This window comes from Periophthalmus magnuspinnatus, chromosome 22 (genome assembly GCF_009829125.3).
Source record: "Periophthalmus magnuspinnatus isolate fPerMag1 chromosome 22, fPerMag1.2.pri, whole genome shotgun sequence".
Classification (NCBI taxonomy): domain Eukaryota; kingdom Metazoa; phylum Chordata; class Actinopteri; order Gobiiformes; family Gobiidae; genus Periophthalmus; species Periophthalmus magnuspinnatus.
This window is the reverse complement of record NC_047147.1, coordinates 447,418-466,630: the sequence shown is the minus strand read 5'-3', so window position 1 is coordinate 466,630 and position 19,213 is coordinate 447,418. Positions and strand designations below refer to the sequence as shown.

The window sequence follows — 19,213 nt, the reverse complement described above, 5'->3', positions numbered from 1 at the left end:
TCAGGGTCTGCACATGGAAAGTAGTTGTAGCTAAATCTAGTACAAATCATCCCTTCTTTTGTAAGATTAATGAATTTGTACATAGTCCCTGATAAATAAAGAATAAAGCAAGATGGAAAGAAAGATCATAATACCACTCACAAATATAAAATTCAGTGCGATACGCTTCAGTCCCACATGTGGAGACAGTGGCATGGTCGGCTTTTTAAAACACAAATGTTTATTGTTACTCTGAATGGAACATGAGTCTGGAATAAAGATTGCTTAAATTGGTATATATAAATGAAATTATAATATGCAAAGTAGATGGTCTATAACCTGTAAAATCTCGTGTACATTTTTATGATTGGCCAAGACAAATGAATAACCTTATAAGGGAAGACTTAAACTTGGTAACTATTGTAATGGTAATTCTATTTGGTGATGAGACGGTTTACAAATATGGGGAATGAAAAAAAGTATATAACTTTGAGTGCTTGTAAAAGGACTCTATTTGAACAACGCATATTCTTATCGTTATAAAAGCTATCTACATGCAATGCCAGTAAATGACTTGGTTTGCATTGAACCTAACCTAAGTCTGTAGGCAAGCGTGATGATTACGTGAATGAAATTGGCAGATTGGTGTCTTGTGCAGACTTGTGCCCAGTCTATCCAGTGAAGCGATGTGAAAAATGTCCCAAATAAGTCTCTGCACTCTCCAATGTCTCCCTGGAGTTGAGTTTGTGCTGTGAAGGTTGGCATTACATAGACCTAATGCTGCGTCGGCATGCCTCATAGTTATGATAATGTCCTGCTTACCATAGCCTACCCTGTCATGTATACAAAATATGTTATCATAACAGGCCTAGCATATAATTAGAACATTAGCACTCAGTCAAGTCTCTTTATATACACAATAAAATGTAACTCAGACTCTCTTAATAGTGAAGTGAGTGAAGGAGGAGGATTAACCGCTCTGCTTTGACCTCTGCTCTTCTCTGGTTCACAGCTGTCACAGGCTGATGGGACCAACACAGAGAGACTATGGTGATGAGGGGATAAGATGCATTTGCAGGAGGGGGAGAACATGTGCTATGGGCTAGGTTTTTTTTTTAATTAACGCCATAACAATTTTCAGACAATATTTTAACAGTGTGTGAGGAATGTGCTAAAGTGTGCTTGTAAATGTCTCCAGACTGAGGTCTAACACAAGATATGAATGGACCTTCAAATTTACCAGTAAAGTGCAGAATTTCATCGCTCCGCACCTTTTCAGTCCAGCTCCACACGTCCCGCACTTTGCAGATGTTAAAAAGTAATATTCTTCTGTCTTGTAGCCAGGCTGTTTGAGCTCCGGCAGTTGTTTTAAGGCAGAAGGAGCCATGTGCTGCTGTAGTGATGATGAGTTCAGGTGCACTGTAACTTTTCTGCAGCAGCATTTAAGTTTTCAGCCTTTGTAGATTAGTTATGTATTACAGTTAATAGAAAGCAATTTCAACAGCAAAATAAAGGTTTAATGTCTGTCAAATGGCTGAGAATATATATTTAATGGAGTAAATAAATTAATGGCTGCAGTGTTGAACATAAACTTTGCATATTCTAGAGAGGATTTTTTTAAAAACAGACTGTATTGAACGTCATGCTTTTTCAGTACGGCAGTATTTATATTATCATCATATCCCCCAGCTCTAGCACACACCTGACCACAGCCCAGCTCTAGCACACACCTGACCATAGCCCAGCTCTAGCACACACCTGACCATAGCCCAGCTCTAGCACACACCTGACCATAGCCCAGCTCTAGCACACACCTGACCATAGCCCAGCTCTAGCACACACCTGACCACAGCCCAGCTCTAGCACACACCTGACCACAGCCCAGCTCTAGCACACACCTGACCACAGCCCAGCTCTAGCACACACCTGACCACAGCCCAGCTCTAGCACACACCTGACCACAGCCCAGCTCTAGCACACACCTGACCACAGCCCAGCTCTAGCACACACCTGACCACAGCCCTCACAGTAGTCACTACTTCAACATGCCAGTCAATACATGACAGAAGGAATAATCATTTTAGAGGTCAGTACTTACCGCAGGACCTTTTCTTCGGACCAGTGGGAAATTTCGTTTCTTTTGCTGTTTTATGATGAGATTAGAGCTGTAGCTGGTTCATTTATGAACTTATTGTAGAAACAAACTCACTACTTAACAGCTTCATTCTCTTATTTATTTCATATTTTTAACAATATTGTACATTTAGAATACTTTTGGGGAATAATTCTGCTATGGTTTGGTTTCAATAAAATCATTTATCGTATATTTAGTTCAGCCTTATATCGCACTTCAAAGTGTGTTCTCATGGCAGAACACGCTTTGATATCTGCCATTAGTTTACTTATTGCTCAGTCAGCCCTGTGCATCTGCAGCTGTTCCTCTGCTCCTTCAGACCACTCTGTCCCACTCAGCCCCTCTCTCCACCTCCACTGTCGCTCCCTCTCTCCACCTCCACTCTGCCGTTCCCTCTCTCCACCTCCACTCTGCCGCACCCTCTCTCCACCTCCACTCTGCCGCTCCCTCTCTCCACCTCCACTCTGCCGTTCCCTCTCTCCACCTCCACTCTGCCGCACCCTCTCTCCACCTCCACTCTGCCGCTCCCTCTCTCCACCTCCACTCTGCCGTTCCCTCTCTCCACCTCCACTCTGCCGTTCCCTCTCTCCACCTCCACTCTGCCGTTCCCTCTCTCCACCTCCACTCTGCCGTTCCCTCTCTCCACCTCCACTCTGCCGTTCCCTCTCTCCACCTCCACTCTGCCGTTCCCTCTCTCCACCTCCACTCTGCCGTTCCCTCTCTCCACCTCCACTCTGCCGTTCCCTCTCTCCACCTCCACTCTGCCGTTCCCTCTCTCCACCTCCACTCTGCCGTTCCCTCTCTCCACCTCCACTCTGCCGTTCCCTCTCTCCACCTCCACTCTGTCGTTCCCTCTCTCCACCTCCACTCTGTCACTCTCTAGTCGGTCCTATCCTCCCTCCTTCCTGTTTGTTTTTGTGTGTATATCACGGTGGCTGAGTGGCTCATGTCTCACAGCAGAAGGTTTGGTTGGATCCCCGGGTCGCCCAGGCCTTTCTGTGTGGAGTTTTTCATGTTTCTCCTCGTGTCTGGATGGGTTTCCTCCGGGTACCCCGGTTTCCCCCATCAACCAAAACATGAACGCCCTTCGAGACAACTGTTGTTGTGATTTTGGGCGTTACAAAAATAAAATGAATTGAATTGAACTGAACACAAAAGGCTGTGAGTCCCCCCTAAGACTCCCACCCTCACATCTGCACAAGCGGCTGCATAGTAAATGACACGACAATTAGGGCAGAACAGAATATAAATATTTGATGTTTATCTGTCCCTCAGTTCAGGAAATGTCATCAGGACAAAAACATCATCTTTACAAAAGATAAAACTTTATATTAGTACTTCATGTCTGAACTCAGCTAACACTTTGATCAATATCGTAAGAAAATAAATATATTTTAGTGATTTCAAGTTGTCAGTTTTTACCAAAGTTTTAAAGTAAAATGTAAAAGAGCCAGCTACTTTTACTTAAACTAACTTGAGTATTGTTAAACACATGAACTCGAAATAAATTCAGATTTTTAATTTTTTTAATTTATTTATTTTTTGTTTGTTTTATTTCACATCTTGAGACCATAGAATGTATAATAGAAATGGTCTAAGTGAGTGTGCCATCACCCATGGAGTTCGGCTCCAGTCAAATTAGTTAGCAGTTATAGCAGTAAATTTGTAGCCAAGTTCCATATTTGGAATTCCAACTGCAAGCATCATAGCAACCACAGAGCCAATCTGGAGCACGCCTGGTTTAGCTGGGAGTGGGTGCTTAGCACTGCTGACAATCAAACCTGTAGCTATTGCTAACGGGAGCGACCTTGGGGAAAGAAGGAGCCTGATTTGTCTGTTATTATTGTTCTTATGTTGATTTACAGACACAATAGTGAAAATAAAAAACTCAGGATCATGTAGAGGGTTAATATGAACATTTAAGGCCAAAATGACAAGGCTCACTGCAGCAGTTACAGAGGCAGGGAACACATAACTCCCAAACACTGTACTCTTTTAAAGCTATTTGACTTTCAATGAATCCTCCATAAATAGCGCCATGGTCAGTGTCAAATGCAGTCTCTTAAGTCTCTCATAGTCTAATCACTGTAAAGTGGATTATCTCTGCCACTGTCACACAGAGAGGTAGTGAGTGAATCCAGTCCACAGAGAATACACTAACCAATACACCAATGGACGCTTTGGACGGGCTCTTTTCCTCCCTGTCTGTAAGTAGTAGGTGGATGGAATTAACACATTGTTGTAGTAGTAAAATATATTCATAGTAAAGTTGAATTTGGAGTCACTGGGTAATGTTCTGACTCTGAAACACAGGAAGTAGGAGTGTGATGAAATTAATAATGGAAAACTGGGCTGTGCAGGTTTACTTCAGTCAGCTATATGTGTTTGATTCCTGTAGATTATAACATACTAGCACATGATTTCTTTCTGTAGGACCTTGAACTATGCATTTATTACTATTATAATATGAATAACCAATAATTTAAACAATAGTCCTAAAGACTCAAATGTCATAGTATTTCTGGCCTCTGGTTAGTTGAGATGGAGTTGTGACTTGCTGGTGTGTAGCTCAGAGAAAAGCATCAGGTCATCTCTCACAGATTTATGAGTTAAAGTCCTGGCTCCAACTGTTTTCCAAAGGTCTTTCCCCCATTTTTGTTTTTCAATAAAACCTAAGGATTTAAAAAATATACCTGTATCCTGCATTGGCCTTCTGATCCAACCGTATGCTCCTTCTCACTCTTTGAGGTCCTGCTGATGGTTCCTCGCACTCATTTCAGACTAGAGGAGACTGCTCCTCCCAGGCTGTTGCTCTGACTCTCTCAGATCTTCCATTCTTCTTGCATTCACTGGAGTCTGGTGATGCCTTCAAAAGTCAATTTAAAAGTCATATTTAAGGGGCTGCTGTGACCACCACATTTTTGTATTGACTCTATTGTGAGTTATTATTGTGAAGTACTTTGCGACCTCCTTGCCTGTTAAAGCACTTTTGTTTGTTTGCTAGCCCTGTCACGATAACAAATTTTGAAGTAAATTGATATATTGCTGAAGTCTGTGTAATCCCTCAGTCGTCCAGGTCTGATCCATAGTAAAAGCCAAAAGTAAAATCTGTCAACTGGACAAAATTGGTAGGAGTGAAGATATTTCACTGCTGAGCCAAGCTGGTTCTTCAGTTATGGTGAGATTACTGTTTCCAGTTTCAGTGTAGTTGGCTCCTCCCTTCAGAGGGATATAAGGCAGTATCCAGCACTGATAAATCAGCATTATCCCCCATAAATTGTTCTGAATGTAGAGTATTGTTAAAAAATATGAGCTTCTGTCAGTGGGTCTGTGGGTCAATGGATCTGACCGCTCTCCTGATTATGGTTTCGTCGAGAGCAGGATTCAGATTGCTGGATAAATGGCAACTTAGCTACTGTCACTCATAAATAGGAGTGGAAATGGCTACACCGACTGTCCCTCGACACCAGAGCTAACCAGCTACCGCAAAAACTGTCTTTTCAGTTACAGCCCATTCCATTTTTGTGGTTGCACCCATTTATATGTTCCAGCTCCAGTAAGTACATTGATATGATTCATTTCTGAACATTTGTGTGTGTTCCAGGGCGGGCTGTTGTCCTGTGTGATGGGCGAGGGGCAGGAGCAGTCGTACGAGGAGCAGCTCAGAGGAGTGTTTGATAGTTTTGACCTGAGCGGCTCTGGCTCTCTGTCTCAGGACGAGCTGTGGGAGCTGTGTGTGTCTCTGCATCTCCAGGAGGCCACACCTGCCCTGCTCCAGACTCTACGGCTCAGCCAGCATACACCCAACGCCAGGGTAAGACTTGTATTCTACTGTATTCACCTTTTTCAGGATATTCAAGACCACCAAGAAAGGAACCCCTGGCAGGACTTCATTTGAGAGCTTCCCAGATAAAGTGGGTACAACTCACCTTATTCCGGAAGTTGCCTTGAGCGCCGCCATCATCATTTGGGTTGTATTATTTTGTATTGAGCTGCAGATCTTGAAGCAAGTAGGTTCTGAAGGGACAGAGCCATTTTGAAACCTCCCAGAGAATCATTGCAGTGTTGACTTGTTGCACATAAACATTGAACCTTGGACACAGACCACCCTACTTTATATAATATTTTAGTGGTGAAACTTTTCCCAACTTCTCCATTGAAAGAAACAGGATTTCCACTTAACCGGCAACCTGAAAGAAAACGACATTTAGTTGGGGAGTGTTGCTGTGTAGTTGTGGAGTTTGCAAACTCCACCCAGACACACAGGGAAAACACGTAAACTCCACGCGGACACATGGGGAACACGCAAACTCCACCAGAAAAGTCACACAGTGCATCTTTAACGTTAAGATTAGGCCAAGGTATGATAATATTGTCTCCTCTGCATTATGTGTGTTGTCTGTTCTTCAGTGTAAAAGAATCCAACCACTAACCCGCACTTGCAGCACCCAAGGGATCCAGAGTACCTAACTGGAGTTTCTGGTCTTTTGTGCATGTTTCTGGTCATTGAGGGTAATTGGAGCACCTGGCAACCCTAACCCCAGACAGAATATGCAAACTACTCATAGAAATAAAAAATAAAATGGTCTTTTCCAACTAATATATGCATGGAGCTCAATGGCTAGAACTGTCTCGCATTGTATCGTGTGTTCTGAACAATCATTAACAGGCACTCGGGTGGTTTCCTTGACAACAGACACCTGGATGAGGGGCCAATGTCTAAGAGGGTGGACCACAAGAGGCAAACAGCTCCAAAACAAAGCTTTGAAAAAAATTAAGTGTCTGAAAACAGGCCATCTGCCGAGTTCAAAGAAAAACGAATGAGCTGAGCAGTTGACTAAAGGCAGGACTATAGAAGTACTGATGATAATACAAACTGGTGAATTTCCCTGGCTGGGGATTAATAAAGTATCTATCTAAACTGGACCTTCGTTAAAAACGGTAATATCTGAAAAGACTGCAGTGAGTTTGACTATTGGGGCCAGGTTTTGAGATCTTGTATCTTGTTTAAAGGTCCTATATTGAAAAAAATTGAGTCTTGAGAGGTTTAAGTCTTGTAATAATGTTGTTACTTCCTCCAAAACATAGCTAATGTTGTGTTTTGTTTCATTCATACATATTTGAGTAACACTTTATTATTAGCCTGTCTACATCTCCAAAGCTCGAAGTGACTGCTGTCTCAACTCGCTAATCCATAACTAGGCCCATTTTTTTGTAAAATCAGACCTATTCTGCAAAACGACTTTTTTAACCATGTTGTGGTAGTTTTCCCTCACCATTGAGCCTCTGAAGTTGCCTTTGGAGTGATTCATGTTTGAGCAATCGTTAATCGCTTATTTTTCAGGCGCCATTTTGCCAATCTACCCCGTTTGTTCCATCGTGTAGTACTTTGGATGCAAATGAAAAAAATCCCCTGTTCACTAGTGTGATGTGCAGCTGTCCATAGGGGGCACCGACAGCATGCAGTGCTATGTTGTGACATTTACGATGACATTAGTTCCCATTAGGCACTGACATTTTCTAACTGTAATCGTGAAGGAAGAGATTGCAGACCAGGTAGAGAGTTGAAAGAAGTTTATCTCATGAGATGAATGAAGTTACAGACAGCAGGCACATGCGTTACATTTCAGAGGAGTTTTCCAGTACTTATAGCCTTTTCAAGGTACTATCTATAGAAGGCAGGTCTTATAAGGACTTAACTAATTTTACATACTGTCCGTACAAGGTCACAAAGAAATGTATGGTTAGCTGTTTACAGAGAGGTAGAATGCGTCACTAAGAGATGCCTGCAGTCACTAAAAAGATGGATTACTAGACCCTTGTCAACCTGAAGAGGAATACTAGTATCGTATGACCGAAGCGACTGGTTCTAGTGGAGACAGCCTAAAATAAACTTTGTGTCACATTCTTACAGAGAAACAAGTTCACCTCAATGCTTAAGACACAAAATAATCAACACAAGGTTTAAAAGTAAAAATCATGCTTTCACTAACGCAGAAGTCAACGGACTTGTTTCTTTTAGGAAGTCATTCTAGATGAATATTGTGATTTAAAATGTGTAAAGTATAACAATGATCTGCAAGATTAGAACTATAGATACATGCAAGACCAACAGGCCTGAGTTAAGTAATGGTAAAGTTCACAAATTGTTTCACTTTTGTAAATATAATGACAAAATGTAATTATCTGGGTAGAAAATTTAATAAATATCTGCAAAATTTCAGAGCGAGAACCTCTGTGAAAACCCTTCAGAACTAATATAGAACAAACAATTCTACACGTTATCCAGATCTCAGTGTGCCCTCATTCCATTTGAAAAACGAGCTGAAATCCTGCTGAGCTTCACTTTTCCATTGACTTGTTGATACACAAACATGTGGACATCCGGGTGTGGAGCAGTGAACCAGTGACCTAACCACGGTTTATAACAAAGAAGCCCAAAGAAAGGCCCCGTCCCCTCTCCTTAGAAATCAACAAAGGAATCAACATATTCAGTGTTGGCAGCTGTGGCTTCCAAATCTGAACGAGATATGCCCCCAAACCTGAAACACAGAGATGAACAGCCAAAATGGAGAAATACAGACACATACAGGGACATTTAGAGAAAGGAATCTATTTATCTGCTTAGCCTTATCTCTCATCCTTCACACCATAATAATGCTTGAAAAGGTGCACTGTGTAACTTTTCTGGTGGAGTGTCCATGGAGATGATATTGCTTTGTTTGCAGTGTTCTGCACAGTACAGCTTTAAACTCCTCTGTTGTGCATGTATTTAAGTACAAGTGTCATTATTACCCAAGACCTTGCAAGACGATGGACAGGTCACCTCTCCACAGATCTGACCTGTAACTTGGCTTGATGTAAATTGTGAGTAATTGCTTGGCTATAATTTGAAGTAAGAAGAGGGTTAAAATGTCTAGATTATTACAATACAATAATATGTGTAGATGTTTTTTCTGGTTTCAAGATGGCGTCACACATTACAGTATGATTATAAAGAGCAAAAAGTGGGAGGGGATCAAAATAATTAAATTGTAGATGGTAATAGTAGACATTTTAATTAGTTTCAATCCACTGGCAGATAATTATTTTGAACATAATGGAAATTAAAACATTCAAGTCAGAAATATCTTTAAATATCTTGACAGCTGCAGTACATCCAAAACACTGTTTTTTTATCCTCCACTCTTGTCTTTTAATGTTACTTTTATGATGATTATTTATGTTTTGATTTTTATTTATTTTTTAATGTCTCTCTTATTCTGTAAAGAACTTTGCATTACTTTGTGTACCAATTGCGCTGTACAAATACATTTGCCTTACCTTGAAACAAGAGTATGTGAAACAAAATTGGTCTATAAATACTTTCTTTCTTTGTTGGTATTTTTCTAACATTGAGTTGAACATTTTTGTTACAGGTTGAGTTTGAGCAGTTCAAAAATGCACTTATACTCGTCCTGTCTTCAACCATCGAGGAGAAACAAACAGAACAAGAGCCTCCACCAAAACCAGGTAAAGTTTCACTCAGGGAGGCTCTTTTAACCCAACTGATACTAGAGAGATGGTTCATAGATACGCCTGTCACAATAATCACTATATTGACTTATCGTTCTATATATGAAAGCTGGAACAATATTTTTTGGAGTCAATATTTAGCAACGCTGTCAATCAAACCTGTTGCTAAAGCTAGCATGCATGACCTTTGGGGAAAAGAAGGCAGCTGGTTTGACTCTTATGAATGTTCATATCTTGAGTTATGGACACAATAGTGCAATAAAAATATCAGGATCATGAAGAGAATGTTAAACGAACATTTTAAGACCAAATTCGATGGAGCTGCAAGTACGTTCATGATCACTTCCTTTTTGGAACGCGGCGGCTAGCAGGTTAGCTATGTATCTATTATAGCTATTATATCTACAGTCTATGCTTCTGTGACTCATTACACATGCAAACAAAGTACTATAGTGTTAAAGTGTTTCATTCTGCTGTTCATTTATTGCAGCTCACGATTTTTTTTAACAATATTGTAGATTTATAATAGTTTTTGTGGTTTAAATCTGCTTTTGGGTTTTTGTGTCAGTGGCATAAATGAGTTTTAATATCATCGTTTATTGTCCTTATTTACTTAAGCAATATATCAAACTTCAAAATATGTTGTTGTGACAGGCCTATAAGTAGATGTTTTCACTTTTTATTTACATGTACTAAACATGCCAATTTTCTCATGGAAGGAGGTGTTATTGCTCTGTCTGCAATGTCGAACTGTTTGTTATATCTTGCATACCTTGAATAACATTACTGTGTGTGTGCACTCTTACTGTGAAAAAACAGACAAAGAAATAACTTCTCCATGGAGACAACTGCTGGAGAATCCTCCAGCAGAAATGTTACTTGGTGCAACTTTAACTTCATCTATTGTTGTCATCAAACATTGGTCTTCTGTTTCTCTCTTTCAGCCTCTCCAGAGATCCAGCCTAAGTTTGTGAAGGGCAGTAAACGCTACGGCCGCAGGTCCACTCCAGAGCTCATCGACCCAACTTCAGATCTTGGCCAGTCCAGTCCTAGTCCAAAGGAAGACCAGGACTGGAACTATGAGTCTGCTGTCCCCTGTAAACGAGAGGTACACCCCCACACAGCAGAGCAAAGTTTAAAATGTGATGTGTTACTCAAGATATAGACAAGAAATGATAATACAGTTGTGTATCTGTATATCGCAATTCATCTTTCACGGCCTCACTGTTTCGCAGATTTTTGTAGTGCAATTTTGCATGCTTTTCTTTTTCTTTTTTTTTTACAGTAAGCGTGAATGCACTTTAAATAACTTGAGTAGTTGATTTGCACCTGAGTCAAAGGAGTTTTAAAAAAATCCTCTACAGCTCAGATTTTGTCGCAGCTCCTTGTACAGGTCCTTGTTCTGTCTTAACCCCCAAAATGACTGTTCCATCATAATTTACTGAATGATGAGTTGATAGTTCTTTTGGTGACGGGCCGATCCATGTGTCTATTTAAACTCATTTAGATTACCACAGGAGCTTTGACCTGCTGAGGTGTGAGTACAGTTATTTACAGAGAGCACTTTGATTATACAATGAACAGGATCTGTCAATGGAATAGCCCTATGATATTTCAGGAACTAAGGGGATTAGCCAAGAATAACAATCGGCCCAATTGTCTCAGCAATTGATCTCAGTGACCATATAACGACAGATGGAGATAAGAGTGATTTACAGTCTACAGTCACATTTTACAAAAGCCTGAACTCTGCTCCTAACCACAAGTTTTTAATGACAAGTATTAGCTGTAGCTGTACATGTGTGTATATATATATATATACACACACACAGATACACACACATATGCATTACATAATACACACAAAAACATTGACGATTAGACTGAATCTTGATTGCATAGCCCTATTTTAGAGTTTAAAGTGATGTGTATCTTTCCCATGTAAACTGTGTCATTGTCTGCCAGAGGATGTAGCTCTATTGTGTCCTATAGGTTTCCTTTAAAATCAACGTGTGGCCCCATAACATACAGCACTACTCAAATCTCTACTGTTTTCTACTCTAGTCTGTTAAAGTCAATTGTTTTTGTTTCTTTTATCAGAATGCAGAAACACACTTTAGTTTTCTTTATGATATAAATATTTGCTATTTGATATTTAAATGCAAATTCAGTAGTGAAAGACATAATTTGGTATAAAACAAACTTCACATCCAGGGCCACACAATACATCTCTAGTCAATCCAAAGTGTAAAGAGTTTTAAGCCATTTTAAAATGTTACCTTGTCAAAAACATACATGGAGTTGTGTTTTGTTTTTCATTTCAGTAAACCTTTACTATTGATCTGTGTACATCTCCAAAGCTCAAAATGTTCTACCTTGTGATGTCATGAAGCAGTAGTTTCCAAGTTAACCGCTAACTTTTTAAGTTTAGTACAGTAGAGATTGGCAATTCCAGGGCTGAAATTGCCAATCTCTACTGCTCAGATTTTAACTCATGACATCACAAGGTGGAGTGTTTTCAGTTTGAGAGAACTCAGTCTAAATATGCAGGGTTTGTGTGTTAAACATGTGTGAATAAAACAAAACACAACTCCAGGTCTGTTTGAGATGAGGAAACAACATTAGAGCTGAGATGGTGTAAAAAATAGCCCAATATGGGCCTTTTAGTGAAGTGAGTGAACTTGCTCCGTTTTAACCTGACTTGGGCTGTTCACTGCTCTCTGATGGGGCTCTTCCACCTGCTGTTTTAGATGCCTCCACACTTTGCACATGTCATTACTCTGTTAGATTAGATATTATTGTTCGTATTGTCTGTTTTTTGGCTCCTCCCACTGCCAGCCGCCGACACAGAGCTGAAGCGTGTCTTGATTTTGACTAATCTGAGTTTGAACAAAAGCACAATGTCTGGACTTTGGATCGGCAGATGGCGCAGGGTCAGAGGAGAGGGACAGAGACACAGGGACAATAGACTCCACCCCCACAGCCTCTGGATTCCTATAGAGTCCTGTCAGCCAGCTGCTTCCCATTCCTCAACAATAGTGGGATGTCGGGACTGAACCGGGACTGGACAGGGACTAAACCAGGACTAAACCAGGACTAAACCAGGACTAAACCAGGACTAAACCAGGACTAAACCAGGACTAAACCAAGACTAAACTAAGACTAAACTAAGACTAAACTAAGACTAAACTAAGACTAAACTAAGACTAAACTAAGACTAAACTAAGACTAAACTAAGACTAAACTAAGACTAAACTAAGACTAAACTAAGACTAAACTAAGACTAAACCAGGACTAAACCAGGACTAAACCAGGACTAAACCAGGACTAAACCAGGACTAAAGCAGGACTAAAGCAGGACTAAAGCAGGACTAAAGCAGGACTAAAGCAGGACTAAAGCAGGACTAAAGCAGGACTAAAGCAGGACTAAAGCAGGACTAAAGCAGGACTAAAGCAGGACTAAAGCAGGACTAAAGCAGATTCCTCTGTACTCCTATGTGCATCAAAACCCTGCTCCGAGCTGCCCATCTGTTCCTCATTCCCCCACTCGCTGTTTTGACTTCTGAACAATAGTGTGACGTCACTGCAAGTCACACCAAACTGCATCTACATAATTTTTACTTATTTTGTCATAAAGTCATTTTAACAAGTGTTAACTTTTAAGTTTTCTGTCAAAGCAGAACATTGTGATTCTGTACTGTTTTACAACATCTATAATTGTTTTTATTGTCTTGAAAACTATTATAACAAATTAAAGTATAGTTATGCTTGCTATTACTAAAGCGCAAATTGTAGAAGAAGAAAAATCTGTCACCTGAGACGCTCACAAATCCAGTGTTTTTAAATGGTTGAAAATCCTTCATCTTGTGATGTTATGTTTACTAGACAGAAGTGAGCAAGTTCTTTGTCTTGTGACTAAAATAGAAAGTGTGCCTGTGGTCATAACCCATTATAATTAGTATTTACCATTCTTCGCATAGACCTTCCTGTGGCCTTCATAAAGACCCACTTTGTTCATTTACCACAAGCAGACCTCCATCTTATTTTCATAGACAAGAGTCACATGAAACTACAAAGCAAGTCACTATTCTCACGTATTTATTTTTGTTTATTTACTATATCCATATATTTTGCCTTCCACAGACAGCTCATCATTACTATCCTTCCTAGGTCCCAACTCCTAGGTCCCAACTCCTAGGTCCCAACTCCTAGGTCCCAACTCCTAGGTCCCAACTCCTAGGTCCCAACTCCTAGGTCCCAACTCCTAGGTCCCAACTCCTAGGTCCCAACTCCTAGGTCCCAACTCCTAGGTCCCAACTCCTAGGTCCCAACTCCTAGGTCCCAACTCCTAGGTCCCAACTCCTAGGTCCCAACTCCTAGGTCCCAACTCCTAGGTCCCAACTCCTAGGTCCCAACTCCTAGGTCCCAGCGCCTAGGTCCCAGCGCCTAGGTCCCAGCGCCTAGGTCCCAGCGCCTAGTTCCCAGCGCCTAGTTCCCAGCGCCTAGTTCCCAGCGCCTAGTTCCCAGCGCCTAGTTCCCAGCGCCTAGTTCCCAGCGCCTAGTTCCCAGCGCCTAGTTCCCAGCGCCTAGTTCCCAGCGCCTAGTTCCCAGCGCCTAGTTCCCAGCGCCTAGTTCCCAGCGCCTAGTTCCCAGCGCCTAGTTCCCAGCGCCTAGTTCCCAGCGCCTAGTTCCCAGCGCCTAGTTCCCAGCGCCTAGTTCCCAGCGCCTAGTTCCCAGCGCCTAGTTCCCAGCGCCTAGTTCCCAGCGCCTAGTTCCCAGCGCCTAGTTCCCAGCGCCTAGTTCCCAGCGCCTAGTTCCCAGCGCCTAGTTCCCAGCGCCTAGGTCCCAGCGCCTAGGTCCCAGCGCCTAGGTCCCAGCGCCTAGGTCCCAGCGCCTAGGTCCCAGCGCCTAGGTCCCAGCGCCTAGGTCCCAGCGCCTAGGTCCCAACTCCACCATCCCAGCCCTCCTGCTGTCTTTGCTCCAAACTACATGCTTTTATGACAGAGAATTCCCTGTAGACTTTTTGATTCAAAATACGCAACGTGCCATTGCAATGACATACTCAGACTAAACTTGATAAAAACAAATTCTTCATGGAAATTATTAAATATAAATAAAAATAATACAATTGGTATGAAATAACTGAACCATATATATATAATTTTTTTCTGTCAGCGCTGGAACGCTCTCGAGACCAGCACAGAGGAGGAGTATGAAGCTGAAGGTATTGCTTACTACATTTCAATCTCAAACATGCATTACATTGTTTTCTCAAAATGCTTGTGTTCCTGTAGGTCAGTTGCACCTATGGAACCCAGACGAACCTGGTACTGCGGGTGTTCTGCTGGGGCATCTAGAGCAGAGGGCACAGGAGGGCTGTGAGGAGCTGGCTCTGTCCTGGGACAGTTTGGCCAGTCACAAAGATCTACTTGCTCTGTGTCAACATCTAGGGCTAGAGGTATGTTGACAGTCAGTGGGACTGTATTTATTATTTTAGTGTTAATATAGAGCCATGAAGTAACAGTGGCACAGTGGGTTAGGTTTTCACCCTCCAACTAGTGATTATCCCTGTAAATCTATTAAACCATGTTAACCTTTCCATTTCCTACAGTCAGTCTAAATTAAGTCCAAATTAACATAGTCTTATGATTTTTAGACACTTTTCAGATCCTTTCACTGGATACAGTTAATACAGATGCATACGTATGACTCGATGCTTCCTGAAAATGTATTTTAAACTTACACAAAAATGAAGGTCCAATAAAGTGCTCTATATTTCACAACTTTGAGAAATGCAGAAGTTGACATTTCTGTCTCCTTCTACTTCCTCTTCATATGATTGTTACTCACACAGGCCAAAGAGGAATGGTCACAGCAACCTTTTTTTATGTTTGATAAAAAAAATTATTAAAAAGTGATCCAATTTTGAGTCCTCTGCTCCATCTGACCTTCTCCTCTGCATCTCTGCTCCATCTGACCCTCTCCTGCATCCTCTACATCCTCTGCATTCTCTGACTCTCTTCATCCTCTGCTCCTATGATCCTCTGCGCCCTTTGCTCCTCTGACCTTGTCCCAATGTGTTATGTTTGATAAAAAAAATTATTAAAAAGTGATCCAATTTTGAGTCCTCTGCTCCATCTGACCTTCTCCTCTGCATCCGCTGCTTCATCTGACCTTCTCCTCTGCATCTTCTGCTCTCAAACTAACTAACTCCATGTTTCTTTCAGTACCCCCGTAAGTCTCCTCTTTGGCTTCCTCTGGGCGTCCAGATGTCTGGCCGCTTACGTCAACAGATATCGATATTCGAGACAACTGTTGTTGTGATTTTGGGCGTTACAAAAATAAAATGAATTGAAAATAAAATGAATATGCATAGACATTATTATTTTTTAGGACAAACATTTTCCCCTTTTATTTACCTGTATATACTTATGTAATGTAACACTGATGTAACACTAATGTAATCTGTAGGCTAGTAAAAGAAATGAAATATAATCTGTACTACTTGTTTTTCCAGATCTCAGGGGAAGTGCTTAAGATTCTAAACAGTAATGAAGTGATGAGTGTCCAGGAGTTTGTTTCCAAAGTTTCAAACCACAACAAACCTCCCACTCCCTCTGCCTCCACCCCCTACAGGCAGCTCAAGAGAATGCACTCCACACAGGTCAGCAAGCGAGCAGTTCTCTCTGTAATTAAAATTACACATATTGTAACATCATGTTGTTTTACATAATATGAAAAGTTTTCCTGTAACTGCAGAAATGGGCAACTTTGTAGTCATATATGAACTTTTAAGAACCTTGTGTTTGAATTAGAACTGGAAAAGCAAAGTGGTTTAATCAGCATAGGTTTATATATTTTCTGTTTCCATAATATGTTGTTTTTAAAAGTTTATCATTTGTATTTATGTTTTCTAACATTGATAACACTCGCTAACTGCCCAAATAAAATCTACAATGTCTTGTTTTAGCCATTCGACGAGGGTGGCCGTAGAATAGCCACTCCCTCGGCTCTGAGCTGCACCATCGGCTTGAGGCTTTTCTCCACCTTAGACGATGGAACGGGCTTCACTCCAGTGGAACAGGTCCTGGACTCATGGACAGAGGAAGGGATTGAGAACAGTGCTGAAATCCTGCAGGTGAATGTCTCTCCAACGTTTGTGAACTATAAGACTGACGCACTAAAGTACACCTCAGTGGAAGTTAAAAATATGGAGGAAGTGTCTGGGGTGAGGGAAGTCTGGGAGTTCCTGCTTAGACTGCCGCCCCCGTGACCTGGCCCCAGATAAGTGGAAGACAAGGATAATGGAACATTTTTTTGGCAATGGTAGGCTTCAGAGACAAGATAAATAAATGTGTAAAGTAGAAATATAACCATCACACCAAACCAAAATAAGAAAGAATATAATTTTGCATTATTTAATTAAGACTTGGCAAAAACATTTTTAAGCAACTATCTATAAAAAAAAAAATCTTTTCCTAAGGCCTTGAATTTCAGTCTGGACGGAAAGCTGAGCCTCAGTGACCTCACCGTTGCCCTGGAAACCGAGCTGCTGGAGACTAAGAACGGCGTGCTGCAGGCGGCGCTAGCAAGTTTCAGAGCAGAGATCAGACACCTCCTGTGAGTTCATTACTCAAATAACCTTTTATTATTACATATATACAGTGGAAATGATGTAGTCCACTTTTAGACCTGATTTGGCCCTAGATACGACAAGTCCTGGTTTAGATCTGGTGCTACTCTGACAGCCAAAATCTGTTCTTTGGTGGTACTTGGTGTGAAAGTTTTAGAGCCACTGCATTAATCTGAAGTGTTTGCAGATTAGCGGTAACCATAGACTGTATATATAAATGGACATGGCTAACCTGTATCTACATAGCTAATATTCCAAGTAGGAAGTGAGCATGAGTGCGCTTCCAGCTCCATCGACTCTGGCTCCAAATCAATTTACATTAGAAAACCCCCTCTCTCTGTCACTGCTGCTGTCAGGCTCATTTTGTTCTTTAAATGTTTGCATTAACCCTCTTTACATGATCCTAGCATTTTTATTTTAGCTATTGTGTCCATAACTTATGAACATTAATAAGAATTAACAAATCGGCTGCCTTCTTTCCCCGAGGTCACTCCCGCTAGCTTTAGCAACAGGTTGATTGACCATGCTGCTAAGTACCTGCCCCCTGCCAAACCAGCGATACTGGTGGGAAGGGCATTTCCTTCTACAGCTTTGCTCCAGATTGGCTCTTTGGTTGCTTTGGCACTCGTGGTCAGAATTCCTAATATGGAACTTGGCTCCAAATTGGCCCCTCTAACTGCTAGCTTCCATGAGCTTGATTTTACTGGAGCCGAACGCCTTGGGTGACGTTACACTCACTTAGTCCACCTCTTTATACAGTCTATGGCGGCAACAAAAAACAAATGAGATTGCTGAAGATTAGGGCTCCTTAACATCAAAATGCCAAATGATTTCTCATCCTCCGAAGAGCAAACTATAACAATGTGCATGTTTTTCTGTGACAATTCCAGAGCGTGTGTGGACCGTGAACTCAGGGAAAAAGAAAAAATCCAGTCAGACCTGGAGAAAGCAGAACGACTCAAAAGTCAACTAGCCACAGAAGTAGACGAGCACCACTCAGCCATCGAACACATGAACAACCTCAATCTCAGGTCAGACCTTTGTCCTTAGACCCTTGCATTGTCCTTTCAAGTTAACTCTGTAATTCCTCAGTCGTCCAGGTCTGATCCATAGCACAGCTGTACTTTTATCCCTAAACACTTGAAAGTTGTTGGTGCGGACATAAAGGCTTTTACTTGTTATGCTCCTCTTGTAAATGAAAAAAATATTACTTTCAAGTGTTTAAGGATAAAAGTGCAGCTGTGGTCCTGTTGTTGTTTCTAAATGCGTGTGTGTGTGTTTTGGACAGGAAGCTTGAGCAGGAGCACAAAGACAAACTGTGCTGGGTCCGGGCGGAGTTGATGCAGGAGATGGAGCAGATGCATGCTCAGGCAGGAGCTCAGAGGGACCAGCTCGAAGCCCAGATCCAGAAGATCAGAGAAGAAGAGTCCTTCCTCCGAGATCACCTCTCTGTCTCTGTCAAGGTAATGTAACCAAACTTGTGTAAGTATGAGACAGTATTTATACTTTACCATGTTAGATAAGCCTCTAGTGCAGTGGTTCTTAACCTTGTTGGAGGTACTGAACCCCACCGGTTCCATATGCACATTCACCGAACCCTTCCTTATTGAAAAATAAAATGTAATTTTTTTCAAATTCAAGACATATGTATGTTTTACTGGTGCACAAAATAAACCGTGTATTAACATCACTGTGTTCAAAGAATAAAACCAATACAATGCATAAACTCACAACAAATTACATACATACCTTTTAATGAAGACATGACCTTTTTTAATACCACCACATTGAAATTATTTTAATTTTGTATTGTATTATGTATTCCAATAATGAACTTACTGTATTTATACTTTTTATTATTTTTAACATTTTAACACACACCCATCATCTAATTTCCATTAGGCTACAATAATGAATATTTACTGCAAATCAGTGTGACTTCTGTTGTTGCC

At 41.2% G+C, this 19,213-nt stretch overlaps 1 protein-coding gene across 2 annotated transcripts in view; it reads left to right on the top strand.

Annotated features, from left to right (window-relative positions):
* The window catches only part of nin (ninein (GSK3B interacting protein)), a 46,749-nt gene that overhangs the window by 1,952 nt on the left and 25,584 nt on the right, over positions 1–19,213 (top strand). Inside the window, exons 2-11 of one of the 2 annotated variants that reach the window (XM_055231103.1) lie at positions 5,718–5,927; positions 9,532–9,625; positions 10,573–10,736; positions 14,804–14,852; positions 14,923–15,086; positions 16,146–16,292; positions 16,599–16,766; positions 17,112–17,248; positions 18,152–18,292; positions 18,550–18,724. In XM_055231103.1, coding sequence (XP_055087078.1) covers positions 5,739–5,927; positions 9,532–9,625; positions 10,573–10,736; positions 14,804–14,852; positions 14,923–15,086; positions 16,146–16,292; positions 16,599–16,766; positions 17,112–17,248; positions 18,152–18,292; positions 18,550–18,724 — 1,428 coding nt within the window. In that variant the 5' untranslated portion in view covers positions 5,718–5,738. Of the gene's footprint in view, positions 1–5,717; positions 5,928–9,531; positions 9,626–10,572; positions 10,737–14,803; positions 14,853–14,922; positions 15,087–16,145; positions 16,293–16,598; positions 16,767–17,111; positions 17,249–18,151; positions 18,293–18,549; positions 18,725–19,213 lie in introns of those variants that run through there. The other variant, XM_055231105.1, reaches the window with a different exon arrangement.